At 32.8% G+C, this 27,897-nt stretch overlaps 2 protein-coding genes across 2 annotated transcripts; one reads left to right on the top strand and one right to left on the bottom strand.

Moving 5' to 3' along the window:
* The first annotated feature begins 598 nt into the window (after window positions 1-598).
* On the top strand, window positions 599-23,870 carry LOC118196172 (insulin-like). Its single transcript, XM_085823090.1, has 4 exons — window positions 599-727; window positions 5,063-5,270; window positions 16,810-16,988; window positions 23,523-23,870. The coding sequence occupies exons 1-3, from the start codon at window positions 716-718 to the stop codon at window positions 16,941-16,943; spliced, it is 354 nt and encodes a 117-aa protein (XP_085679216.1). The 5' UTR covers window positions 599-715; the 3' UTR covers window positions 16,944-16,988; window positions 23,523-23,870.
* Window positions 20,953-26,338, bottom strand: LOC118196163 (uncharacterized). The gene is made up of 3 exons (XM_085823091.1): window positions 26,183-26,338; window positions 22,936-23,202; window positions 20,953-21,136 (listed from the first exon to the last, which is right to left on the bottom strand). The coding sequence occupies exons 1-2, from the start codon at window positions 26,192-26,194 to the stop codon at window positions 22,936-22,938; spliced, it is 279 nt and encodes a 92-aa protein (XP_085679217.1). The 5' UTR covers window positions 26,195-26,338; the 3' UTR covers window positions 20,953-21,136.
* Between the last annotated feature and the right edge of the window lie 1,559 nt (window positions 26,339-27,897).

Here is a 27,897-nt window from a genome sequence, read left to right as displayed (position 1 = left end):
GAGGCTTCATGATAAATAATCTACCTTCTAGTCAGAAAAAATTATGGAAGTCTGTTGCTCTCATTTTACATAATCAGATCTGAAAGAAGCTACACACACAATTTTCAAGACATTTAAAATACGTCTTAGACATTTAAGTACTAGTCTTGCGGAAGTCTCAATGAATATTTTGCCTAGAATCCTTATAGCAAATGCCCTTAATACTTCAGTTTCCCTGTCAAGAATTTATGTTCTGAAAATGGTATACTGTTGTGCAATCAGAATTTTCGTCCTTCGAATGCGATAACTGGAAGATCATTCACTGCTAATATTCAATCCAAGTGTTAATACATCTGCTTTTCTCTGCCTTACTACTCTTTATGCTTTGATCTAAATTAATATAATCCGTCTGATCTTCTCTCCTCATGAATGAAATTTTCTAATCTATGTTTAAATGACAGCTGTTATAAAGATTTCGTTCAAGCAGTGTCAACGATTTAATAGCTTTTAATCATTCTATGATCTTAATATAAAATTGCAATTACTTATATATGTCTTAAGAAGTGGGTTGTCTGGATTTGGTCTTCGTCTCGTGGTTTCCCCTCCCCCTTCCAGGAATTTCTGTCATACAGTACGCTTTGAATGTTTACTAATTTCCTATAAAAGGGACAAGACATAATCAGTGAGTTCGCCAAGAATCAAGCTTCATAGAGGTTGGCTTCTTGCTTTTGCTGTCATGGCGTTAAAAGTAAGTATTTTTCTTATAACAGCACCATTTAATTTCATGTTACTCATGATTTTATTGGAATTTAAGGTAAAATACATTTCTGTTTATTAGATAAAAGGGGTGATACTAAAAATTTATATTCACATTTAAGTAAAATTCCAAAACTACACTACACCAATTACAAAGATAAGATTTAAAATGATACCAATCACAGAAGAAAGTGCAATGCATTCGGTATGTTTTAAATGATTCTAAAAAGCTTAGTGTTATTGTAAAGTATATAGTGGTAAAAGATATGAGGAAATAGATAAATGAAATTCATTGATATTTCAATGCTGTGTGCCCCATTTTCCAAAGCTGTTTTTCATTCTCAGTGACTATTCGTGCTTATGGCCTTTTTCATTTATAAACAGAATCCATACAGATTTAAAATCTAACTCGTAACTGTAATGCCTATTTCTATCTTCATTATTAATTTAAAGAAATTTTCATAAATCTGAGTGTATTGCTGCGGTTATGAATTATGCTATCAATCACTATATTGGATTCACAAGAGTTGCAGAATGCATTACAATGGCTTAGTTACCCAACATGTACTTCCGCGTGAAAACAGTAGAATGAATTTGATCTTATTTAGATAATTTTTGGATTCGATGTTCTTATATGTAACTACTCGAATAAGCATAGATCATCTTTATGTAGCCCACCAGCGGCCGAGCGGTAACGTCGCTGAACACTGGCATCTCTCCCTTAAGGCAGATAGTCCTCGAGTGCTTTGCCGTAATCTAAAAAAACCAAACCAAACCATCTTTATGTATTATTCCGATAATTTCTATTAAATCGTAGTAAGAAAGGCAAGTAGTTGCTTATTTTAAAATTTCGGTTCATTTATCATTACTTACAGTATGTTCTAAAATAGGGTTTAATAGTAGCTGAACTTCATTAAAGCAAAGTCCACTACAGTTTTTATAAGTTTTCGAGTACTATAAGTTAGATCAAAACATCTAATCTATTTTTAAACTTTGCGTATAAAGGTTTAGACAATTATCTTAGCAAAAACGTAGGCCAATATCCAAACTGACTGTGTTTGAATTTTTTCACTAGTCACTTTTAATTGCAAAAAATCTCCGATGTTCTTTTACTATCGTCAGGGAGGCGAACCACCATCCTTACTGATATTATGAATGCGAATGTGAGTGTGTTTGTTTGTTTGTTACGCTTTCACGCCTTAATTATTTAACCGATCATCATGAAATTTTCAAGAAATATTTCTGATATATTAGAAAATGTTATAAGCTATAAAATGTCTTCGAACGACTTTAATTAGCCGAGATATTAATTAAAAAGTAATTCCCCCTATATTTTTCACTTACTTTGTTGGGTTTTTTCTTATTAAAAAGATTTGGTTACCCGCCAATTTATATTTTTACAAATATCTATGGAACGGCGGTTAGTTGAATTTCGAGACCCATATTCCCTGATTCTAAAATTTCGTCGGAATCCATCGATACCATTCTCATCTTCGTACGACTTATAATCAGCTGAGATATTAATTAAAAAATCTGATTTTGAATGAATCTGAATTCTAATTTGAATGTGACTCAATAGCGACATTAGGGATTTTTTTTCTTAGGTCTTTTCCGTGTGGATCCAATAAATTGGTGATTAAAACTTATAACTTTTGAGCTAATTATCCAAATTTCCTTTCCAGGTTATTTTTGTTAAAGCTCACATCATCAGCTACAGTTAAAATATAAGATTTTATTTCGTCATCGGTGACTTGAGTAGGCAGGTTCTTATTGATTTCTAAAAATTTTCTATTCCTTCTTCTTTCTTTCTCTAATATCTAAATATTGTATATGACCTCTTCCCCTTGTTCTGATAAGTTCCAGCAATTCAATTTCATCAGTAGCATTTGCACGGAGGGTATTCGAAATTGGAATTTCAAAGCCTGCTTTCTTAGAACACCATTGAATACATTTTTGTGGTACAGATTTAACAGCCTTTACTGTTACGGCATTCAATACATTGACACATTCTGCAATCCGATCGCATTTTCTGCAAGCAGCTTGACAAGAGCATGCCGTAGAAATAGATTTCTGAAAATAATGATGTCGCATTAAAGGTAAAAACACCCATTTTCACTGATTTCAGTTTTACATTTGATGAGTGGTTTGGCGAATTGTCAAGAAAAGTAGAATCTTCCTATTTTCTCTAGACCTTGTTTCATCAAGGGCAATCAACTAGTCTCCCATTATGTTTTGCATCACCCATGATCTGTTGATTCTTTGATGTTGTTATCGGTAGGGACAAAGAAACACTATTTTCCGTGTACTCCCAAAACCTAGACGTAAAGTATGGCGACCTTACAAGTCGGTTACCTAAACAATGCCGACTAAGCCAGCGGCATGATATTTCATTATACATGAGCAACATACGTCACTGTATCAATGAGATACAGCCCAATACTGCGAGAATTGAAAATTTTGAAAGATTTATCGTTCAAAATAAATCTTAACTGCAATGTATTTTGATACACCATACCCATCAAATTATACTCGGACAAGGAAAAAAAATACGTATACATTGCTTGTGAGATTGCTTAGAGGATGTACAGCTTTTGTGAATTCTATTTCTTTTCAACGACAGCCTGATTATTTTCCATGCCAACTCTATCAACGTCAAAGAGTTAAAGACTACTGAATACTGGTTGTGCATCCTAAGTTTGAACCCACGAACGGCCTGGCTGCAAGGTTAGTTTATGTAGATTTCTCTTTAAGTAATATGACTACGTGCCAGTTTCTTTTAGAAGTCCTTCCCAAAGGCGCTTCTACCCTTACGCGGATAACTCTCAAGTGTTTTTCCAAAAGTCAAATAACCTATCCTAACCTAAATTTCCATATCCTTTAATAGAATATTCAGACGGTTTACCATTCGATATATACATGAAATGTCGTTTCGTCACTGAAATATTAGATGTTGGCAAAAATCGTCATTTTGCAATGTTTTCTCCATGCAAATTCAGCTGCAAAATTCACTAATATAAACATTTGGTTATAATCAAAATCGTAAAAACAACCTTGTATTTAGCGTAAGTATATTGAAACACTCAATCGATTTCAAGGGCAGCTAAAGGTCCCTCCTGATCAGGAGAAAGAAATAACTAGAAAGAAGAAAAATAAAGGGGAAGGAGTCTCAGAAACACGTGGTCCTTATCAGCACTGCACGTGGTTATAACCGGATTTTTAATCAGAGTTACACTGGCCACCTACTTTTACTGAGCCAGGCTATCTGATCAAACATGTAACACAAAGGACAAGAAAATTGGCGAAGTTAAAAATAGGGAGCGAGGGGCAACGGCACCTTCACGCTCAAAATCTGAACTTCGAATAATGGAAAACAACACTGAACGGATTTTTATATCCTCTGGTAGTACCAAACGCGAGGAAGTAACGCCATCTATCGGAAAAAATAGTAACTGAATTAAGATAGTAGAATTTTAAAGGCATTTATCCAAAAGGCTTCTTCCATAGGTGAATTGGATTTTCTTGAAGCTTTTCATATTCACAAAGATTTAGCATGTTTAATTAATGATTTTAAGTCCAATCCAGTCCTTCCTAATGCCTTTAAAATTCTACTATCTTAATTCAGTTACTATTTTTGCCGATAGATGGCGTTACCTCCTCGCGTTTGGTACTACCAGAGGGTATAAAAATCCTTTCAGTGTTGCTTTCCATTATTCGAAGTTCAGATTTTGAGCGTGAAGGTGCCGTTGCCCCTCGCTCCCTATTTTTAACTTCGCCAATTTTCTTGTCCTTTGTGTTACATGTTTGATCAGATAGCCTGGCTCAGTAAAAGTAGGTGGCCAGTGTAACTCTGATTAAAAATCCGGTTATAACCACGTGCAGTGCTGATAAGGACCACGTGTTTCTGAGACTCCTTCCCCTTTATTTTTCTTCTTTCTAGTTATTTCTTTCTCCTGATCAGGAGGGACCTTTAGCTGCCCTTGAAATCGATGAAATCGATTGAGTGTTTCAATATACTTACGCTAAATACAAGGTTGTTTTTACGATTTTGATTATAACCAAATGTTTATATTAGTGAATTTTGCAGCTGAATTTGCATGGAGAATCATATTTACAGAATTACTAATATGAGTCTAATACATAATGTCCGAATATTGTTTAATCATAAGTTCGTTTTCAAACATCTTACACAGCAGAAAAAGCAAAAGACATTAAATGTTAACTTTCTTAAAATACGAGGGCTAAAATTCAATGAAATTGCTTATAAGATAAGAATTTAATAAGAGATGCATTAAAAGTCTTTCACTGATTGTTTTCTGTTACATTTCAGGTAATAATCAAATCAGCTTTCTTCGTGAGCATGATTTTAATGTCACTTATGCCATGGATTCAAGCAACTCCCCCAGAAAAACGCGGAAATATTCGCCTTTGTGGCTCCATGCTCTCAGACGCTCTGGGTATCGTTTGCAGAGGAAGGTATAATACACCAGCACCCGAAGAACGGAAGCGCTTTATAGCAAGCCAGATGAATAATATAGGTTAGTATCTCTTTTTTATATCTGAATACGAGATAGGAAACAGAACAATAGCTCGAGAAACATATAAATCAGAGTATCGGCTTCTCCGCTCAAGAAGCAACTTCTATTGATTCAAGAGGATTTGCACAGATAAATTTTAAATAAGTGCGAAAGACATTTTCATATTTCAAAACTATTTGATTGTGCAGTAGAGAAGCTTCGTCAGACCTTCAGCTGCGAGTAATTGATCTGTATAATGATTTTATATAAAAAATTACATTAAAAGAAATGAATCTAACCTAATTCTGTAAATATCCTTGGGAAATATAATCAGTTAAAATCTTATACACAGGGATTCATATCTGGACTTGGAAGCTCCTACCAATATGAAAGAACATGTTCGAGAACGGACGAATGCTAATGCAAAAGCGAAATTATTTGGAAATATTTTATTATTAGTCTAATGGGGCAATTTGCCCAGAATGACTATTAATTTCGTTTTTGCATTTTGCGTTGATTCACGATAAGCGTTTGTTTCACTTTTCAAATTCTTGCCACCAAATACACTCTTTTGCAAGACAATCGAAGCACCAAAGAGTACTTTTGCGATTGTGATGAAATTCGGAATGCAGAAACATCTTGATCGAACATGCAAATGATCAAAGTTTCAAGGCAAATGAACAGGAATTACGATCATAGTGCGCATTTCTAGTGCGCAATTCGCAAAGTATAAAACCAGTACCAGAGGCGGAAAATTTATCTTTTTTGTTGACGCCATTGTAATTCCGTAAAGAAGCAACTAAAGATGTTATTACGACGATATCGAAGACTTACAGACAACTAAACGACTTCGAACGTGGGCACACTGGTGGCATGAAGCTGGGTGCTCATACCGAGCAATAGGCCGCCACCTGCAGCGTACAGACGCTGCTGCGCAATGATGTTGGCGGCGATTGTTGCTACAAGGAAATTGCTGAAGAAATGAAGGCTCTAGAAGGCAAAGAAGCACAAATGTGAGGCAAGATAAGATAATTGTTCGCCAGGTCCGAACCCCCCTCCAACGGTATCATTCTTGACTATTCAACGCACTACAACCACCGTGCAATCTGTAAAAATATGGAAGTTAGAATTTCTTGCAAAATTACTTTTCAATATCCATTTAAGGGCATAGAGGACGGCGATGAGCTCGGCTTGATAAACAGAGTTATATTTTTCAAGGCCCAATTTATAGTGATAAATCTCAGTATCAAAATAATATACAACAAAAGCCGAACCCACCCCGACCTCATAACCCGATCCATCAGTAAAAATTTGGTATTCCGTTAAGCAAGGATCATAAATATTATAATTGATAGAAATACGGTTTGCCGGATGGATCACATGTAAATTAAAGACAGAAAATGAGTCAGCAAAAACTGGGATTTCATCATAGTTAAATAAGTCCGAAATATTATTTCTTAATATAGTTTTATCATAATAAAACTTGTAGATTATCGAGAGAGGCGGAGTGCCCGCCAGGACGCAAAGCACCTCTCTCGAGACTGTGTGGAAACAACGGGTGAGCGCGAGAAGCCAGCTCCGCTGAATGGAATTGAGTTTCGTACGTAAGTGTAGTAACTCCCCTGCCCTGCGACCCCAAGCCGTAATTCCATACATAACAATGGGTATAAAAACATTATTATAAAGAAGTCTTAAGATATCGTTTCTTTTATTCAAGATATTGGATGGGTAATTTCTTTTGTAAAAATTTAAAATTAAATCAGTTCGGTTTTGAATATAATTAAGATGATAATTAAAATTAAGTTTTGAATCCAAATAAACACCTAAATATTTAAATTCTTGATTGATTTTCAGAATTTCACGGTTAAATCTTAATCTAGGGGGCCGAGTGTGGCGACCGAACTTAGGAAAAAGCAAAAATTTAGTTTTGGCAGCATTTGATTTCATTTGCTCCTCAGAACACCATTGATTAAAAATTTTCATAATGTTATTAAATTTATTTTCAACTTTTTCTAATGCTTCAGCTGTAATTAGGAAAACCAAATCGTCCGCATAAGCAACCACAACGACCCCCGAATCAAATTCTGTCTTTAAAAATTTATCGACTATGAGGCCCCAGAACAGCGGAGCACTACAAGATCCTTGTGGACAGCCTTTGAAGATACTTCTTTTAATTTCAATCATGTTATTCGGTTTATAGATTAGAATGCTATCATTGAAAAAGCCCCTAATGAGTCCGAAACTATTTGAGCTAATACCAATATTACACAAGGAGGAAACAAGAGAAGGCCAAGAAACGGCGTCAAAGGCACCGGAAATATCGACGGAGACCACCGCGACGTGCAAATTAGGTTTATTATATCTTGTAAAATCAACCACCCGGTAGAGAGCGCCCTCTGTTGACCTACCAGGGACAAAAAAAAACTGTCTTTGTGAAATTAAGTTATTAATAAATAAATGGTGATAAATCCTTTTCGTAATCAACTTATCAAGAGTTTTAGCAAAAACTTTCAGTAAACAAATCGGTCGAAAACGATTCTCTTCCCTCGGTATCAAAATAATCTTAGCCATTTTCCAAGCGTTAGGAAATGTGTGTAATTCTAAACATTTATTAAACAGTGTTAAAAAAAACCAGGAAAGAAATCAAAAAATATTTTAATAAAAGTCGGGGTGATCCCGTCGAGACCGGGTGCACTCCTTAATCGAATCGCGGAAATAACAGAAACGAGTTCGGACCTGGTGAACTGTTTTTCCTCATAGCCAGCATAATCACCAAAGCAAATTGTGTCATCACAAAAACCAAAATCAAGAGCATTATCCAATAAATTTTCGTAATAATGTTGAGGATTCAATAAATCACTTGCCGAGTAAGAAATATTTTTTTTACTCTTATTAGTAGCATTTTTAAAAGGTTTGTCATAATAATTTTTAATTTTTTGAAATTGAATGTATTTAAATTCACGTTTAGATTTACGAATTAGTTTTCTGTATAATGCAAGTTCTCTTTTGTATTCAATTTTTCTCTTAATTCTTTCATCGCAATTAAGGTCCCTGACCTGAGATCTGGACCTCAGAGCACGGACTCTCCTACGAGTACGAGCCAGTCCGTCATTCCACCAAGTGGCTAAAGATTTATTTTTCTTCCTACATTTTAAAAGTTTTTTCATATTTGAAGTCAAAAACTCTTCCAGATCAAAAACAAAGTTATTTAAGTCTTTTTTAGAGTCAATATTTCCCAGAAGATATTCAAATTTCCTAATTTCTTTTTTTTTTTTTTTTTTTTTTTTTTTTTTTTTTTTTTTGTTTATTACAAAAGGAGCGAATTCGCCTGCTATCAGCCGAAATAACATAAGTCATCAGAACTCAAAATTTCAATTTTTCTAATATCAATCAAAATAAAACGATGATCGCTGTGTGATTCTTCATCAAGAATATCAAGCTGAATATCAAACTGATTCAAGGAGAAGGATCCGATTACAAGATCGGTCCACCCCTGCCCAACCGAGGAAACAAATGTAGGAGGGGAATCCGACTCATTTAAAAGAATCAAGTTCATTTGAGTTATAAAATTAAGAGTTAACAGTCCCCTGGAATCGTTCAATTTAGCCCCCCATATAACATGTTTTGCATTAAAATCACCACAAATTATAAAATTATCAAAAAGACTAACAATCCCTTCCAGTTTCAATAAGTGTGGGTTAAGGTCCTCGGCGGGCGAGAAGTAGACCGAAATTACGCCAAGATCAATCCCCTCGCCGTAAATACGTACTGCCACTATAGTATCCTCCACATGGGCTAACAAAAAATTAATAGAGCTATTTGGAAAAAGAATGGCGGCTCTTCCCCCCTCCTTGATAACTGCTCTCCAGTTTTCCGGTAGAAAAGCAGGGATGCCCCGAACCAAATAAGGCTCCTGGATTAATAAAATATCAATCTTTCTTTGAATTAAATTTTCGACCATCGGGAGCTGACACACAGCGGTTCTACAGTGGTTAAGATTAATGTTAAGAATATACATCAATTAAATTAAAATGAGGGAGTCCATCCACTCATAAAAAAATAAAACCATGTTATATTAGTTTAAAATATAAATAATCCCTAACTCATTAAAATATTTAATAATAATAATTAATTTGAAATTTAAACATACAAATTATTGAAAACAAATATACCAGAGAGTTATAGAAAATGAACTTATAAAAAGTTCATTACACACTTAAAAATCCTGTGTCAAAATTCGGGTGTGCCTTAATGAAATTTAACTCCCTTTTATAGATAGGACATTCCTTTGAATTGGCATAATGAGCAGTATCAGAATGAATGCGAGTCACATTATTAGCCGTAATACAATTAATACAACAGTGTTGATTCTTATTTTGGCATTCTCTCGAACTGTGTGTGCCAGCGCACCAACGACAGACTGAAGCATTTGGACAGAATTTGGCAACATGACTATATTCCTGACAGTTTAGGCACTGTTTAGGTCTTATAAAAAGATTAACATCATAGGTGCGCCATCCAATGGAGATACTTCGGTGATCCACGAAATCAACTTGGCATAAAGGCAAAATCTCAAAAATCCTGTGGCTCAAATCATTGTCTCTCCTGTTCCGAATTTCAAAAAGAAAACGTGCACATTTCTCAGTACCACATTTGCAGTTACCCTTTAGGGCTTTTACTAAATCATCGTTTGAAAGATGCTTAGGCACATTATAGATGATAATCTTAGGAGTAATAAATCTTCTTCTTCTTGTACGAATGATCTCATTACATTCTTTTCGAGAGCTGATTTGTACATCCAGCCTTGAAACTTCTTCGCTGGAGCCTAATCTTAGTACATCACCATTTCTTCTAACAAATCTCTTACGTAGATGAACCCCAAGGAATTCAGGGGCCAGTAAGTTCTCCAGTACATCGAGTGCAGATACACCTTCCTTCAAAGGTCCAGATAAAATTGTGGGAAAAACTTTAAAAATTATTTAAAGCATTTTTAAGACTATTTGGCTGGCTTGTTTTGTGATATTGTGTTTATTTGATTTTATAGAAATTTTTGAAAATATTTGGGGTGACTTCTAATTTTATTTTGCTGGTATTGTGCAGAAATTTTGTAAATATCTGTTTTAACTGTTCTTATTGAATTTTAAGATATTTTATTGTAAATATTTTGTGTTCTTATTATGTGTAATTAAGTATTTGTATGAAAACAGACCGCATGTATTGATATTTTAATGTATTTTGGATAATTTTGTAAGTATTATAACTCTGGTATATTTGGTGAATTGTTTTGGAAGGAATTTTGTTTGTATGTTAAAGAATTGATACCGTTGTAGGATGCATGAATCAGAATCTGTTCCTAGTTCTGTTGGTGCTCATCCTCGGGAAGAGGATGTATCAGAAATTGTTATAGATGGAGCCAATGATATTATGACTATTGTGAGAGAGTTACATGGAATAGTGGATAAAATTAGAAGTCAAAAGAAGATCGCGGTTACGTTGCCTGATAGACTTACTGCCGGGTTAGACATGATTCTTTTGTTTGCATCTGCTCAGGCGGTTCATTTAGTCGAGGCTGATGCTCTTCGTAATAACAGACAAGAACTTAAGTACGTTAGAAAGGAAATTTCTGATCTTAAAGATATGATTGTGAAAAGATCTTGCTGTAATAGAAATAATGTTGTCTCTGATCGTGTTACGGAACCGATTGCGAAAGTTGATGGTCTGGATGAAATTATTTTAAAACCAATTGATGAAAACATTGATGCCTTCAACGAAATTAGCAGTATGATTAGACCGTAAGATCTTAAAATCAAGATTAAAAAGTCTATCAGGAGAGAAAATGGTGATTTTTTACTTAAATTGGGTAGTCGTGAAGAGGTGCAGAGGAGTATGCTATTGAGAAAAAAAGAGAGTCTTAGAAAATTTATTAAGCCGAGACGTAGACTTTTTATTAAACCACGCGTAATTGTTTATGGTGTTGGCTCTTCGGTAACGAATGAAAGTATAATAGATGCTTTTAAACGCGGTTGTAATTGTAATAATGAATGTGTTAAGTCTTTATTTGATATTCCTGTTAAAGGATCTAAGGGATCTTCACATAGAGTTTTCTCCATCAATTCGTTGTGTCAGGGAGAATTTTTGGAGGAACAGAGACTTTCTTTGGGTTGGAAATCGTACTCTTTTAATTACTAATTATTTTTGCGACCTAGACAATGTTCTTTGTGTTTATCCTATGGTCATTCAAGAAAGTTTTGTAACTCGAAAGTATGCTGTGCATTATGCACTGGAAATCATTTAGCAGCTTCTTGTGATAGAAAGAGTGAGGGATTCAAATGTATTAACTGTTTTTCTTGTAATAAAAAATTTGGTTTAGATCTTAATGTCTCGCATCATGCAATGGATAAAAACTGTCCAACATATATCAGAGAAATGAACTTTATTAAGAATCATTTGGATATTGATTATAGTAATTATATTTGATTTTAAATTGTTTTTAACTTGGATTTATGCGTTTTTGTAAATACGCTTATTTTATCTTGTGATTTGCGGTTCTGTTTTTGTCTTTGTGTGTCTTATCTGTTGCTTTTAATATTTATAATTTTTATACTGAAATTGTTTATTGAAGCATTTATCTTAATGCATGTGATTAGTATTAATTTGAATCATTGTGCCATCGCTGCTGCCCAGCTCTCTGTTATCCAGGAAGTTGTGGAAGTCTTGCCTGATGTCATCTTGCTGCAGGAGCCATATTTAATTAGGGGTAGAGTGGCCTATGTTAATAAAAATTGGAGAGTCGTTGCTTGTTATGGGGGAAGGACTGCCATTATTGTCGTCAAACAAGATATAGATTTTGTTGTAGATTTCGAAACTGACGTTGTTACCAGTATTTCTGCTGTGCTGGGTGATCAAGAATATGGATTGGTGTCTATTTATTTCTCTCCAGCTGAAGATATTTCTATTAATTTGTATAAATTGGAAAATATTTTAGATACTTATGATAAATTTTTAGTTTTTGGTGATTTTAATTGTAAGCATTTTAGTTGGGAGGCTGGTTATACAGATGCACGTGGGATTTTATTATTTGATTTTATTACATCTAAGAATTTGGTGCTTTTTAATATTCAAGATTTTACCCCAACTTTTTCATCTTCAGTTGGACAGGGTTGGGTTGACCTTGTGTTAGGTTCAAGATCATTGGATATTAATAATTATGAGGTTTGTCAAGAAGAATCTCTCAGCGACCACAGATATATTCTCTTTGACATGGAAGGTGTTTGTCTCCAGCATGGGAGTGGAAAATTTATAAGTAGAAGTGTTCCTAAAGTTTACAAATTGTGTAAAATAGTAAATGTTGTCATTGATGATTTTTTTCAGAAAATAAGAAATGCTGGGTGTTACGAAGAAATTGATTGTATAGTCTCTGAAATTGAGACTTATTTGGTTAAAAAGATTGTTACTAAATTAAGGGTTAAAAGAAAAGATGGTAATAAAATTATTTGGTGAAACGTTGGTCTTGAAAGACAAACGAGAAGAGTACGGGCTTTTAGGAAGAGTTTTCAGGTAAAGAATATTGATGATGTTACTAGATTAAGAAGGAAAATTAGATATAAGAAAGAACTAGCTATTTATAAACGTTCTATTAGAGAAGCATGAAAGAATAGTAAGATTAAATATTTTTTGGATTGTGTGAATCACTTTGATGGTTTCTATAACACTGCAGCTGGAAAGAGTAGACATAAAGTTATTGTCAAGAGACCGGAGGGCGTTGCTGGAAATTTTGAAGAAGTGAATAAAGCTTATGCTAAAGTTTATTTTGATTTAGATTATGATTTTTGTTTGATATTTCGAATATTGATGATTCCAAGTTAAAAGATGATGATTTTTGTTTTACTCGTGATGAAATTGTTGGAGTGATTCGACGTCTTAGAGACAAAGCTGCACCTGGAATTGACGACATTCATTCTGTGATTGTTAAGACTTTATTTGATTTATATCCTGATTTTTTTAATAGTTTGTATAATGCATGTTTAAAATATGCCATATTTCCAGGCACATGGAAGATAAGTAAAATCATATTGATTCCTAAGACCGAAGGAAAATCAAGGCCAATTGCTTTATTAAAGATATTTGGAAAGGTTCTTGATAAATTGATAACTAATAGGATGATGCATTATATTTTTAAATATAATCCTTTCCATGATAGTCAATATGGTTTTGTTCCTGGTCGAAGTACCGATGATGCTCTTTTTCGAGTTATCTCATATATTAGAGAACATAGGGTTAACCAGCACGTTCTTCTTGTCTCTTTTGACATCGCTTCTGCATTTGATAACGTGGATTGGGTCTCTTTATTGGGGACTCTTCAAGATTTGTATATACCCAGAAATATTTTTTATTTGATTTTGGATTATTTTAAGAGTAGAAGAGTGTATTTTAATTGCTTTTCGGAAAGTAAATATGGGTCCAATTTTAAAATTGGTAAAGGCTGCCCGCAGGGTTCCTGCAGCGCTCCTCTGTTCTGGAACGTGCTTATGAATAAATTCCTTCAATGTGAATTTTCTGGCAATGTGGAACTTGTTGCTCATGCTGATGACGTTGTTGCATTTTTTAGGGGGGACTCACTTGAAAAACTGGAAAAATTGTTTGATGAGATCTGTGCAATTTTTGATAATTGGAGTAATGGGGAAAAATTGAATTTTAATATGGATAAGACACAAGCTATGTTTTTCCCGAGGGGAGGACGTGTGGTGAGACCTCCTCGAATTCGGTATCATAATAGGAGAATTAGATTTACAGAAAATATGAAATATTTAGGTGTTGTGTTGGACTGTAGGCTCACTTTTGTTGAACACTTTAAGAACGTGCAGCGAAGAACAGATCAGCTTTTACTTGCCTACAGAAGGAACTTTGCGGGCGATATTTTTGCTAAGAGATCTGGTATACTATTGGTTCTATATAAAGCCGTTGTATTGCCTATTGTGATGTATGGAATTGGCGCCTGGGGTTCCAGAGCGGGGGAGCTGGTGAGGCTCCGGATGAAGTTGGATTCTATACAGAGAGCTTGGGGTCTTGCAATTACTCGCTGTTTTAGGACAGTCCCCACGGAGGTGGTTTGTGTATTGGCCGGACTGCCTCCGCTCTCAGTTTATTACGAATTTTATTACAAGAAATATCTTTTACGTTCTGGAAATATTGATATGATTTGTTTTGATTCTAATATTATTACTAAATATGTTTTTGAAAAATTTAATGTACATTTATTACACCCTGTAAATGGAATCAATTATGGGTTTGATAGAGAAATTCCAAAAATTGGAATATATGATATTTATACGGATGGTTCGGGGTTAGGAGGGTGTACTGGAGCTGCTTTTGTTGTATATTTCTATGATGTTGAAATTGATTATGGTTTATATAGATTGAATTCTTATAATTCAGTATTTCAAGCGGAATGTATTGCTGTTTTGAAGGCCTTGAAATGCATTAAAATGAATATTAAAACATGTGTTACTATAAATTTGTATACTGATTGTCTTTCTTTGCTCCAGTCGCTCTCTTGCCCCGATAATGTTAACTGTATTATTATGGATATTAAATTTCTTTTGCAATCTATCAGTTCTACGATTTCGTTTCATTAGATTAAAGCCCATGTGGGGTTTTTTGGTAATGAGAGGGCTGACAGTCTGGCCAAGGAGGCATGTATTTCAAATAATGCACCCATTGTGGAAATTTCTGGTTCTAGACAAATTGCCATTACGAATATGAAGAAATATTACATAAATATATGGAAAGATGTGTGGAAAAGTTCTGCAAGGAAAAACAATTTGTTGATTAATATTGAAATTACAGATAAAGTTTTAATCTATGATGATATTGATATGAATCAGATTATCACCGGACATGGTAGGTTTCCTCATTATTTAAAAAGATTTCATGTACAAGATAATGATCTATGTCCAAATTTTAATGTTTTGGGTGATGCCAAACACTTCGTGGTGAACTGCCAATTGACTGATTTTATTAGACGAAGTTTTTGTGATATACATTTTGATTTATTGAATTTTGATTTTAAACATTTGAAATTATATGCAAGAGAATTGATGGCCTTTATTAATGGCAATAGGCGATTGGGGTTTTTAACTGAGTTCATTTTATTTTCAATGTGTTTATTTTAGGATGTCTTTTTCGTCGTGTTTTGATGATATGTGTGACTGTATGTCATATTTTCGTTGTGTGTTTTATGTGTGTTTTCCTTCCTTATTTTATGCTATCATTTTTACTAATACAGTTTTCTTGATTTAGTTATTTTTGGTTTTCTTCTTTCCTTTGTGTCGTTAATCCAGCCATTTAAAAAAATAATAATAATAACAATAATAATAATAATAATAATAAATAATAAATAAAAATATATATATATAGTCGTATGGCAACCTTGCTGGATGTATAATTATTATTTTCTTTAGTTGATTATACTAACATTTTTAGTTACTCGGAATGTGGTGTGAATGGGACGCCCCCTTTTTGGACCATAAGATCACTTTGTGATCAGGCTGGTTGGGGCATTCTAGCAAAAACAAAAAAACAAAACAAAACCACGTTGGTCGGATTCGAGTCTGGAGACACCGTGGAGAGAGGATGCTGAACAGCTGCGTTATGCACCGCCCCACTGGTCCTGCACTGGGTATTATGGTTATGGGGCGGTATTGGATATTACTCTCGCACTCTTCTAATACGCATTGCGGGTACTTTAAACAGCCAGCGCTACATCTCCGAGGTGTTGGAGCCAGTTGTCCTTCCTTACCTTCAGGGCTTGCCCACAAGCCATATTTCCACACGATAATGCGCGACCACACGTGGCACGCATTGTCCAAGTGTTCTTCGTCAATCGCCAGATTGAATTGCTTTCCTGGCCGGCTCGCCCTCCGGATCTTTCGCTGATAGAAAACGTGTGGTCCATGGTTGCTGAACGATTGACGCAGATGACATCCCAAGCTGCGACACCAGATCAACTTTGAAACGTGAGGAAGCTGATTGGTCTGCTGTACCCCAAGAACACATCCAAAGTCTCTTTGAACCAATGCCGAGGCGTGTGGCAGCGATGATCTCCAACAATGGCGGCTACTCTGGCTACTGATTCTGGAACAAACCACACTTCACAGAAGTCTATAAATTTAATCATTTGATACTTGGTCAACATGTTATCTACTAGATAAATTTTGTTGTGATATCTCTTGTCTTTCTTGGTGTTGCAGTTTGGGTGGCCAGCAGTATATGTTTAACATAACGTATCAAGTAGTCTACAAAACTAATACATAAAACTTTTTGGAAATGTTCATTTTTAAATACTACATAGCTGACTTGAGTGAAAGATAACCTTCATTTAGCTGCCGAAATAACATTTATCTGATAACATTAATCCTATCTTAGGGTTAATTACGTTCAACTAGAGTTATTATACTTTCCTCAAGCTTCATTTTCTTTAATGCGTACTGAAACTATTATTGCATTTAAATATATCATAACTTTATTTATATAACTTAACTCGTTTTTTTCCACTAAATAGATCCAGCATTAACATGGTTCTTTGCCAGAAGTGAAGCAAGTGATGAACATGAAATTCGTCGCAGAGGTATCGCCGACGAATGCTGCCGCAGAACCTGCACGTATTCAACCCTCGTATCGTATTGTGCAGCATGATGTCACGCGCTGATATATGGTTTTCTCCGCATAAGTATCCTGTTGGTTAGAATAAGATTTTGTATAGCTGCTTTTTTTAATATAGTACCTTATTTTATTGATTTCTTCTACCAATACAGAAAGTGTTTACCTATTTTTAGAATGATTTCGGGGCCGTTTAATAAATGATTAAAATGCAAAGAGTATCATTTAAATGTTCAATCAGATAGACCAGAGATGGGCAAACTACGGCCCGCGGCCCAACCCCTGCCCTCCAGAAGCTTCTATCGGGCCCGTGGATAGAATTTTAATTTGCCGGTCCGAGATAAATTAAAAGAAATACGTATCTCCTTTTCTACTTTGTTTCAATATTTTCTTACTTTCTATGAAAGTTTGATGGTCTTTTTACTTTCTCTGTTTTTCTATAAAAATATAAATTGACGGAAATAGCAAGCACAGACAGCTTTCAGTTCGCAAAGTGTTAAAAGCGGAAGTTCTTTGTTAGTTACAGCTTTAGATTGGAGCTAACAAGCGTTATCTCTTTCTCGGGGAGCAGACGTATGGGAATCCAATATAGGTGAATTAGACCTTTTAGAAAAAAACTTAATCTTTACTTAATTATTTTAACTTAATAAGAAAACTTAATCTGTTTTCTGGGGAGCTAGCTAAGAACGACTTGTCGCATTTCCCGAGGTTAAATTCAATACCCTCAGTAAATGAAGAGAAGCTTACGAATTATGGAGATGGCAGAAAAAAACTTTGTTTTGAGTTCGAACGAAGATTTCAAGACTTCAGTGCCATTCAAAAAGCATTCAATAATTTTACCATGCCTTTCAACGTAAATTGTGAAGCTGGGAGGTCAGATTTGCAGCTTGAATTAATTGAGTTGCAATCTAACAATCGTCTCAAGTAGTTTTTTTCTAAATATGCCAATGTTAGAGTTTAAGAAATCATTATCGAACGAAAGTTTCCCAAATTTAATATCTCACGCCCAGAAAATCAGTGGTATGTTTGCTTCATCTTATATATGTGAACAAGTGTCCTTCAACTGTAAACGTTAGAAAGGATTATTGCAAAAGTAGACTGACCAGATGAGCATTTAGCCTCGTTCCTTAGAATCCGTACATCACACTTCGAACCTCAGTATAAAGAACTTTTAAAAATGAAATCGCAATTTAATTCATCTTATTAACATATTTAAATGGTAATACTTGTATGTTGCTTTTAAAATTTTATAAGAATTTATCTTGGACCTCTAAACCTTTCGCTTTCGATTTTTGGTCCGCGACCGAAAACATTTGCCCATCCCTGAGCCTGAGATAGACCTTTTCCCAGACTATATGTCTATATGGTGAATTTCATTATAATGGTTTTCGTAATTTTTCCAGGAATATTGGTCCCTATTTCTCTTTCAACGCTTTTGTCTAAGAATCGTAATGGATTTGCGCTTAAAAAAGAGCTCATTTCAAAAGACCGAAGCTACAATATTCCATAGATGAAACTTCAGGGAACTTTGCATGAATACGTTGAAATGGAATATATGCAATACCCGTAACAATCTTCATATTTTCAAGGTATGCAGGGATAATTTCTGAAGCCTGACTTGTTTCCTTGTCTTGATGAAGTTTATCTCTTAAATAGTCACTGGGATAAAGAAATGGAATTTCTTTTGCAAATATCAGACACCGAACTTTCTCTTGACAGCACGTGGAGTTTATTATACTATTTTTCCGTACTTTCCTTATTTTGAATTTCCTACTGTAAAAGAATCCTCCAATAAACACCTTACTGGAACTTTCTTCGGGCATTGATTGAACCCAGATTTGTAAATTTTTGTTCTCTTCGTATTCGATAAAAAATAGACCATTTTTTGTTGCAGCCATTTAGCTAAATCCATGCTTCATCAAGGGTCGCAATGTAATTCTACCTATCCCTTATACAATAGTTTTCATAGATGTTGCACAAATCGTTTTGCGTTGAGACACGCGCTTTACAAACTTGTGAATATTATGTTTTTAGTTTTTTAAGTTAGAAAATATAGTTTATTACTTTATTTATTGTTGCTTCAGATGTATTTAAATAATCTGAAATTCATTCTGTGTCGGTAAATGTTCTTTTGTTGCCAAAGATTTAACTTTAGAGTCATTGGAAATAATACGTATCTTTTTCGGGTATTCGTTTGGAGTCTTCTTTCCATGTAGAAACGATGACTGACAGTTTCCCCCCTTTCCAATTAATAAAATACTGCTTATTTTGTTCTTAGGAATTTTAATTCCATGGATTTCCTAACGTTTTTGAATTACGGAACAGGAATACTTTTTGGGGAAAGCGCAAAAACAAATCCTTCACGCCACAGCTTCTTTACTTGTGACATTTAAAAAAAAAATAAATTTAAATGTAGCAGATAATATTTCTCATCTCTTGACAGAAATTTTTATTCCAAAGCATTTGCCTTTTTAAAATTCTTTAGCAAAATCATTCCATGAATATGTAAGCAACCTCTGTATATTTATCAGTTTAAAGTTATGATTCCAGTCAATTTTCAAGGCAGACAGCAGCTGTATAAATACATAAACTTTGTAGCACTGTAAGATTATTAACGTTTTAATGAATCCCGCAGCATTATCTAATGATTAGTGTTAAAATTTTACTTCTCAAAAACTGTGATTTCATTCTTACAATGAAATAACAATTAATATTTTTCTTTAGTGACTTTATATGAGCACAAATGGAACATTTAATACATATTGCTTTTTAAGAATTTTAACATCAATTTTAATTCCTTTTATTAAAGTCATAGCACCAAAATTTAGAAACTAATAAAAGTAATCTGTACACATTAAGGACCCGTAAAAATGTATATTTCCTTTACACTTTCTGCGGAATTTCTTAAAAGCTGTAAGATTCTGTAGTTAAATTAAACATTCCTGATTTACCTTTCAATTTTTTAAGCCCTTAAGATATCTTTGATGTGATGTTGATATCAGACATCTTTCATGAAATTTCGTTATTATGTTTTGAGACACACCAAAGGAGATTTAGAAAATATTTTTATACGCTACTTATTTCTCATCAATAAGAAATTAAAATTTTTATATTAAAATCTATAGATTATATTTATCAATTAATTATAAATAATGATCAGATAAAATAAAATTTCATCTTCCATTTAGAGTTAAGTTAGTAATTTTAAGACGGAGAACTAAATGTTAATTTGACACCTATAAAAGAACGATCATGGCATTTTTATTATTTTAATTAATTGATTAATAAATGTTATTGAAACTACTTACTTATTAATATAAGTTTCAACTCCCTTGTACTTATGGCCCACCAGCGGCCGAGCGGTAAAGACGCTGAATACTGGTAGTTCGGTCTGAGGTTCGAATCCCGCGAACGGGCTGGCTGCATGGGCGTTTTCGTGGTTTTCCCCATGTGTAACGTGTATACGAGCCAGTTTCCCTTAGAAAGTCCTCCACGAAAGGCATCCCTCCCTTTAGGCAGATAGCCCTCGTGTGCTTTGCCATAATTAAATACACCACCACACAACACACCACACCCTTGTACTTATGATAATACTTCTTACATGCAAAATGAGCAATTAAGTAGGAACTTTTCTTATATAAATGCAGTCTTTTGTCTTTGAAGAATTGAATATTTAAGTCATTATTTTTATGCATAATAGATAGGAATTTCGAAGGAATTTCCAACGTTGTTGTGATTAATAGATGATTGTAAATGAATGTGAATGGCATGTAAATGAATTCTATTTGTTTTACTAAACAGAAGTAACATAGAAAATCACTTTTGTAAAACATTACATACTTAACTTTCCTCTTAATTAAAAATAAGACTTTTCTATCTCTACTTATTTTTTCTCTCTACTTTCTAAAAACTGTTTCAATTACATTTTTACTACTATGATTTTAATTGCAGGTTATGTTTTTTACAACAATTTTAATTTGCATTTACTACACCCTTCTATGTTTGTTGAAACAAATATATTTAAAAAATAAACATTACACTTGGAACCAAAATATTCAGTTTATTTTTCTGCGTATACAAAATATACACAATTATGGCAACCAATATATTTTGGTATTTTGTCTTGAGAAATTAAATTAGGTAAAAAAGTTTGGCTCGGATGAAATTAAATAACGTCTACAACCAGATGAGTCATCCCCGGAAAAACGGTAGTACCTTTTACCAAGTACCTAGAAACAAGAAGAAAAAAAAAATTATTGAAAGGCTTACGTATAATTGTCATTAAGTTAATTAAGTAAGTGAATTCTACATGATTATCTTAGATTTAAAATGATTCTGATGAATGTACTAATTTAAATTTGGAAAATCATTGAAATTACTAAGAATGTTATTTTTTGATTTAAGAAAAACTTGAACATTGCTTAATTGTGTTTTTTAAATTACTGCTTTAAACTACTTGGGTCATAATATTTAGATTTACAGAAATTTATATTATAGAGTGACGCTGATTGGATACTTCAGAAATTAAAACTTAAACCATTAATTATTTAAATTACCTTTTTGAATTATTGCTTTTAAATTTTCAAACTTTTAAATTTAGAATTATAGATCTGGTTTGATTTACTTAATTACGGCAAAGCACACTAGGGCTATCTGCCTAAGGGAAGGGATGTCCTGGCCGAAACTGGCTGGTATACACGTTACACATGGGGAAAAACACGGAAACGCCCATGCAGCCAGCCCAAATCGCAGGATTCGAACCTCGGATCGAACTACCAGTGTTCAGTGGCTCTACCATTCGGCCGCTGTTGCGGCCTTTGATTTATAGAAATTTATGTTATGGAGTAATACTAACTGAATATCTCAAAAACTAAGAGCATTGATGTTTTTTTTTTTTCATCCTACCAACTCTATTATTCGAAATAAATTGTGATTAAAAAACGAATTATGTATTTTCTCATATAGTATTCATAAACGTAATTGCTTTACTATCATACTTTTGGTATTTGTTTAAATTTAATCAAAGTTGAACATAATACTGCAAAATTAGCTTTCACAATAAATAAACGAAGGCAATTTATTTTGTTTACAATCAGTAGTTAAGTAACGAAGAATTTTCATCAATCGAAGAAGTTATATAATGCTATTTGCATCTTAAACTAGAAATCATATTTAATTTGAAACTAGTCTAAATGAAACAAGTCTTTCTATGCTATATCAGAATAGTATAAGTATTTTCCCAAATAAAAAATTAAAAAATTCTGGAATAGAAATTATTTACTGCAACTATTGAGTTAAATTAGAAACGATATATTTTGCTGAGGAAAGAGTTATTCAAAAGATGTACCTAATGAAATATTTCTTGTAACAAACTTGTTCTCTTAAAAGTATTCTATACTGAAGAGAATTCGTTGAGTTTGACATTAAATCCTTAAATGAAAAATATTGTTCAGCATCAGCTGAAATTTTTCAGTTTACAAAGACTCTTTTACTGAAATATAGAAACTACAACTAAACTGTGAAGGAATATAAATTAATCAACCCATTTTATACGTATTGCCTTGTTTAATATTATGCACGGAGTTTCACTTCAAAAGATCCTTTATCTACAGGAAAGGCAAGACCTTTTTGCAGAGAAGAGCAATGCAAGGATTTTGAGTCATAAATAAGAATTACAAGTTTTGCATTATCGTTCTTTAATTTTCCCTAATTGGCACTCTGTTTTAAAGAGAAATTTTGCAGCAAAATTACCAGTTAAAGGCAACTATTAAAAGTATTCATTTAATTTAAATCAAAACATGCATTGGTTTTGAGATAATATAATTCTTATTTTTTAAAAAAATTCTATAAAAAAAGATTTAAAATACTGGAATATAGCTAGCATAAATTAATGGTTAATAACGTATAACGCAAAGATCGAATGACTCGGGTAGCGTTTGCAGTGACTAAGTAGATTTCTAATAGAATATATTACTTTTTATTCGATTAGAGAGATAATCACTTTAGAAAACGTGTACAATATATTTACCTATTTCCAGACTGGGGCAACGTAGGCAGCGCTGTAAGGGTAAGGAGCGGCCGCATAGTAGTAAGGAGAAGCTGGTGCCACAACTGGGGCAACTGGAGCAACAGGAGGAACGTAGGCGATAGGTGCAGTATTGTAAACTTTGCCAGTCAGAGCGCTGGAGTATTGACCAGTGGAGAAGTCATAGTAGTTTCCAGCTAGGTCTTTCAAACCACCGAAACTGGCGGCTGAGGCAACGGCCACGAAGGCAACCAAGACAGCGATCATTACCTAGAATGAAAAAAATGAAAACATTACACTTTATGAATTCGCCAAGTTTTCTAATGAAATTATAAACACAAAAACAATGCGATGTATCAAACCTGTCCATGTTTCATGCATCTACTCTTGTGCGAAGCTGATGAATAATCTTCAAAAGCTATACTTATTAAATTTATTTGTTGCCAACTTTTCTCGTAGCAGCACTCAAATGAATTAAATTTGCATTGGATTTTATGAAAACTAAATTTTACTAATTATGTTTTGCAAATAACTGTGTTTGACGTTAATTAATTTTATATATTTATAACATTCAATTTTTGTTTTTTCAGGAAAGGGGAAAACAAGCTGATATAGATACCTTTTACGCACATGAGATAAAATCTGCCATTACTCCATTCAGCACTCTATTCTTAACATATGCAACGTTGCAATGGAGAATAATTTAAAGAATGTATAATAAATGTGTATTTTACCGTATACTATTTGTCATTTTTTGCTTTGGAATTAACGTCTTTTATTTCTATACAATATTTGCTATTAGACATAATGGGGAAAATGCATGTGTCCTTTCATGTAAAATCACGTTTTTTACATGAAAGGCAACTACAGAAAATATGAATGTATGAAAAATCGAAAACAATGTTGATGTTTTTCTGCTCTCCAAACACATATGTAATGTGAAAAGAAACTGAGGAAGTTTTGTTTCGTTTATCGGTAGTTTTCTTTTGTAAAACGAAAATCTGCTTTTAATTAACAAAAGGAAGTATTCTTTTATTTACCTACAAAGTCAATTTCTTTTTTTACATAGACTAATGTAAAGTAATGAAATGTTTATTTATATTGCACCTAAAACTAAACATAATAGAGTTTTTATTTGTGTTATCCTAAAATAAAGAAATGACATTACTTTGTATTTGTGTGAAACATTTACATTATATTAAAGGCTAAAGGAAAATGTATACTTTACAGTATTATTTTTTTACTAATCAAGTCAATCAAAATGTTAAAAATATTCAAGCAAATTAACAATAAAGTTCGCCTAGCCTAGGGAAATGCGAAAAACACTACTCTATTCGGACAATCAGAATTTCAAATTTCTGAAATATTTGGAATTTGACTGTTATTATCTTTCAGTTTTTTTTTATTTTTCATTGGCAATTTCAATTATCTTGTGGAAATATTTTAGAACCTTATAGACTCATTTGCAGAGATATCGTTAAAATTATTGACAAGCTTACCGCTCCATTTTTTAAAGGAAACTTTTCAACATTATTTTAACATTTATTTACGATTGCATGTTTTTGTGAAAATAAAATCTGCATTTTTTAATTAACATTTTAAAATAAACTTATCTTTCCCTGGAGTCCTAAACATATTTTCATGCGAAATTCTGTTAAATTTATATCAAACAAATTATATTTTTCAGTTCTGAAATAATGAAAAACCTTTCCATTTATCAATCAGGTAATTACACTACACAAAGAATTGAAGAAAATTATGGTAATTTTATGTATGAAAACATTACACAAATAAAACAATGCAAAAGGAAAAAAAAATAAATTCGAAAATAATTCAGATTTTAATATCGAACCAGCAGGTTTTTTAAGGTTTTTTATTCAAATTATATATTGAAATGAATAAATTAATATCACTGTAATTCCTCTATTTAAAGTAGCAGTTATATCATGATTAATTGATTAAAAAGTTAATTAAAAATTTTTAACGTGCACATAATTTAAGTAGTCATTGTCATTTTTAATATTAAATTACATATAATTTAATTCAAACATAGTTTTATTGATTTAAGGTATGGTTAATGAAAATAGGAAGTTAATTATACAGCAAAAAAAAAAAAAAAAAAAAAAAAGTAAAGAATTCTGCCCTCAGGAAGGACACCTTATGGAATACTTTCTAAGAGTACTAAGCACTAATAAGAATGCTACATATCTAAGTGCTCTGCGTAAGCTTTGTCTTGAGAATGTTATAAGTATTCGATTCTAAGGTATTTTTAAGAATAAAGTGAATTTAAATAATACTATTCTAAGTACTTTTTAGACTACCATTCTAAGAGTACTGTCTCATATTGCCTTTACAATTAAGTTAAAAATGTCATGAATATCCACATTAGAAAACCAAATCAGGAAAGAACTACCAGTGCTCAGTCGTTTTAGTAGTTCCAGTAGTCATCAGAAGAATTTAGAAACGTAGAACAAATTAACATGCTAAAATTAATTCAAAATATCGAAGTAAAAAATAAGTAGATTTTTTATGCTCCTTTTCTCTAGCTTAAGAAATGATGTCATTAAATATTAAATTTATTTTTTAAGAAGAAACATGCACTACTGAAATTTAAAAATTTTCTATTTTGTATTACAATCGTAACTTCCAGAAATCTAAAAATGACGATTATTATAATAAGTACCTCTTGCGATACTGGATGGTATATTTAATTATGATAAAGCACTCGAGAGCTATCTGTCAAAAGGGGAGGGATGTCTTCGTGGAGAACTTTCTAAGGCAAGCTGGCCCTTATACATGTTACGCAAGGGGGGAAACAACGAAAACGCCCATGCAACCAGTCCGTCGTGATTCGAACTGTTAACCGACTTTCATCCGCTGGTCAATCTCTTTTCATGTTAAAAATAAATAAATTAGAAATACTAGAAATAAAATTATAAATTTGCTATTCCATAAGACTGAGAAAAAAGAACATAATCACTTTAATATCTTAGAAAACTCAAAATTATAAAATATTTTTTTATAATTTTAACTAAGGTATATTAAAAATAAGTAACATTTTATCTTTCCAATTAATTTTCATTTTATTCAATATAAGACCTTGTTAAAGCTATTATTCTCACTTAGGATTCAAAATAAACATTAGCAGTAATTATTGAATGCGATTATTGAATTATATAAGTAATGAAGAATTTAGCTCATCAAAGCGGACTTTTTCCAGATAAGTGAAGAATGCAATATTCATACTTACGAGCTTTGCCATTTCGAATTGTTGTACGTTTGCTTGTCTGAAGCTAGACTGAAAGTATGTCTACTGCAACAGCCGACGGAGTTTATATACCCGAAATCCATGGTCACATATCCGTTAAGATGCCCACATGAAACGTCGTAGGTGAGAGGTATTTCCCAAATATAGGATGGCTCCCAAACCCCTCCCTGTTGAAAAATTCTTACTTTCGAGACAATTGTTTTCTTGAGTTTTGTTTTTCTTGATTTCTTTTTGAATTGTGCCAGGGGTGTGGTTTGAGCGGGTACGATAAAAATCACGAAGGACGTTTGGTAGATTTTTTTTTTTTTTTTTTTTTTTTTTGGTTGCTGTTGGATGAAAAGAGGGACACTGCAGTTGAGAAAACTCGAGATGTCTCTAGAAGTGTTCTTTGAGTTTAACCAATAAGGCCATCAGCTCAAGGTTGAACAATTTTACCTTCCGTGTAGGTTCGTTCGAAAGGAGGGGTCGAATAAAAGTTGCTTCTTGAGATGCACTGCGTGGTACGGGAATTCATTATGGTCATCACAGTTTTGGAAGACTTCATGGCCACTTGATGCCTGATTACATCAAAACCGCCCTTCTTTGAGGGAGCTATAATTTTCTTTATTTCTTTTAGGAACTTGCATTTTCCTTCTTTTCTTTTCTTCATGACGATTTAACAGGGCCCTCTACGTGACCGAGCTTTTAATATTTCCCTTTAAAACTGCTATGGACAAAAAAAAAAAAAAAAAAAAAAAAAATTAAACCTCTGAATTAAATTAAAATAGCTATAAAATGAGTCATTCATTCAAATATAAAATTTTAGTGTGTTTGACTAGTGAGCTTTAATTACACAAAATTTCTCTCCCGAATTTTGAATCCCCTCGGATGGCGTACAGATTTTGCAATAAAATGTCCTTCTTTCCTCTTTTCCTATTTGTGAACAGTAGGAAAGATCATTATTACTGATCTATGTAATTTACTAATATATCGCTTGCGACCAAAGAATTCCTTAATGATATTTAAAGTTTTTTTCAATGGTACTGGAGTCAATTTTTATGCAAAAAAAAAAAAAAAATCTTTCATGAAATTACTCACGATTCAACTAATGTGAAAAGAAATTTTTAATTCACTAAAGAAGGCACATTTAAAAATATGTCTTTATACCCAGAAATTCGCTCAAATTTTGATGAAATTGGAATGCTTTCACTCAAAATGAAAAATGGATGCAACATGGTTAATACCACTAACTGTTAAATTTGTATATTAATGTAACTAAATTGATATTGAAGTTTAAATTCATAGCAATGTATGTATATATATATATATGTTATATACATGTATTAAATTATATATATTTCTAATTAAGAAAATTAAAAGGAAAAGTCGATACAATATGATAGATTATAATTTCTTCTCTATGAAGGTACTAACTAATTCGTCCTCAATAACAGTAGCAATATAAAAGGAGTACATTCAAAAATAAAATATATCTATATAATTGGAATGGAATAATATATATATATATATATAATATAAATATCTATATATATATAATGGAAATAATAAATATAAATGGAAATATATGTATCTATATAATCCATAACATCAGAAATGAGTTATGCATTGTTGAGTCGAAGAAAATTAAATTTCAAATGGTCTTTAACAGTGCAGTGTAGTTAGAGTAAAACTGCATTAAATTGTGATAAAATTACAAT

The sequence above is a fragment of the Stegodyphus dumicola genome, chromosome 1 (genome assembly GCF_044657685.1).
Source record: "Stegodyphus dumicola isolate Sdum_Otavi_A_Nest chromosome 1, ASM4465768v1".
Classification (NCBI taxonomy): domain Eukaryota; kingdom Metazoa; phylum Arthropoda; class Arachnida; order Araneae; family Eresidae; genus Stegodyphus; species Stegodyphus dumicola.
Note: the sequence above shows the minus strand (reverse complement) of the source record. Positions and strands in the feature narration are given on the sequence as shown.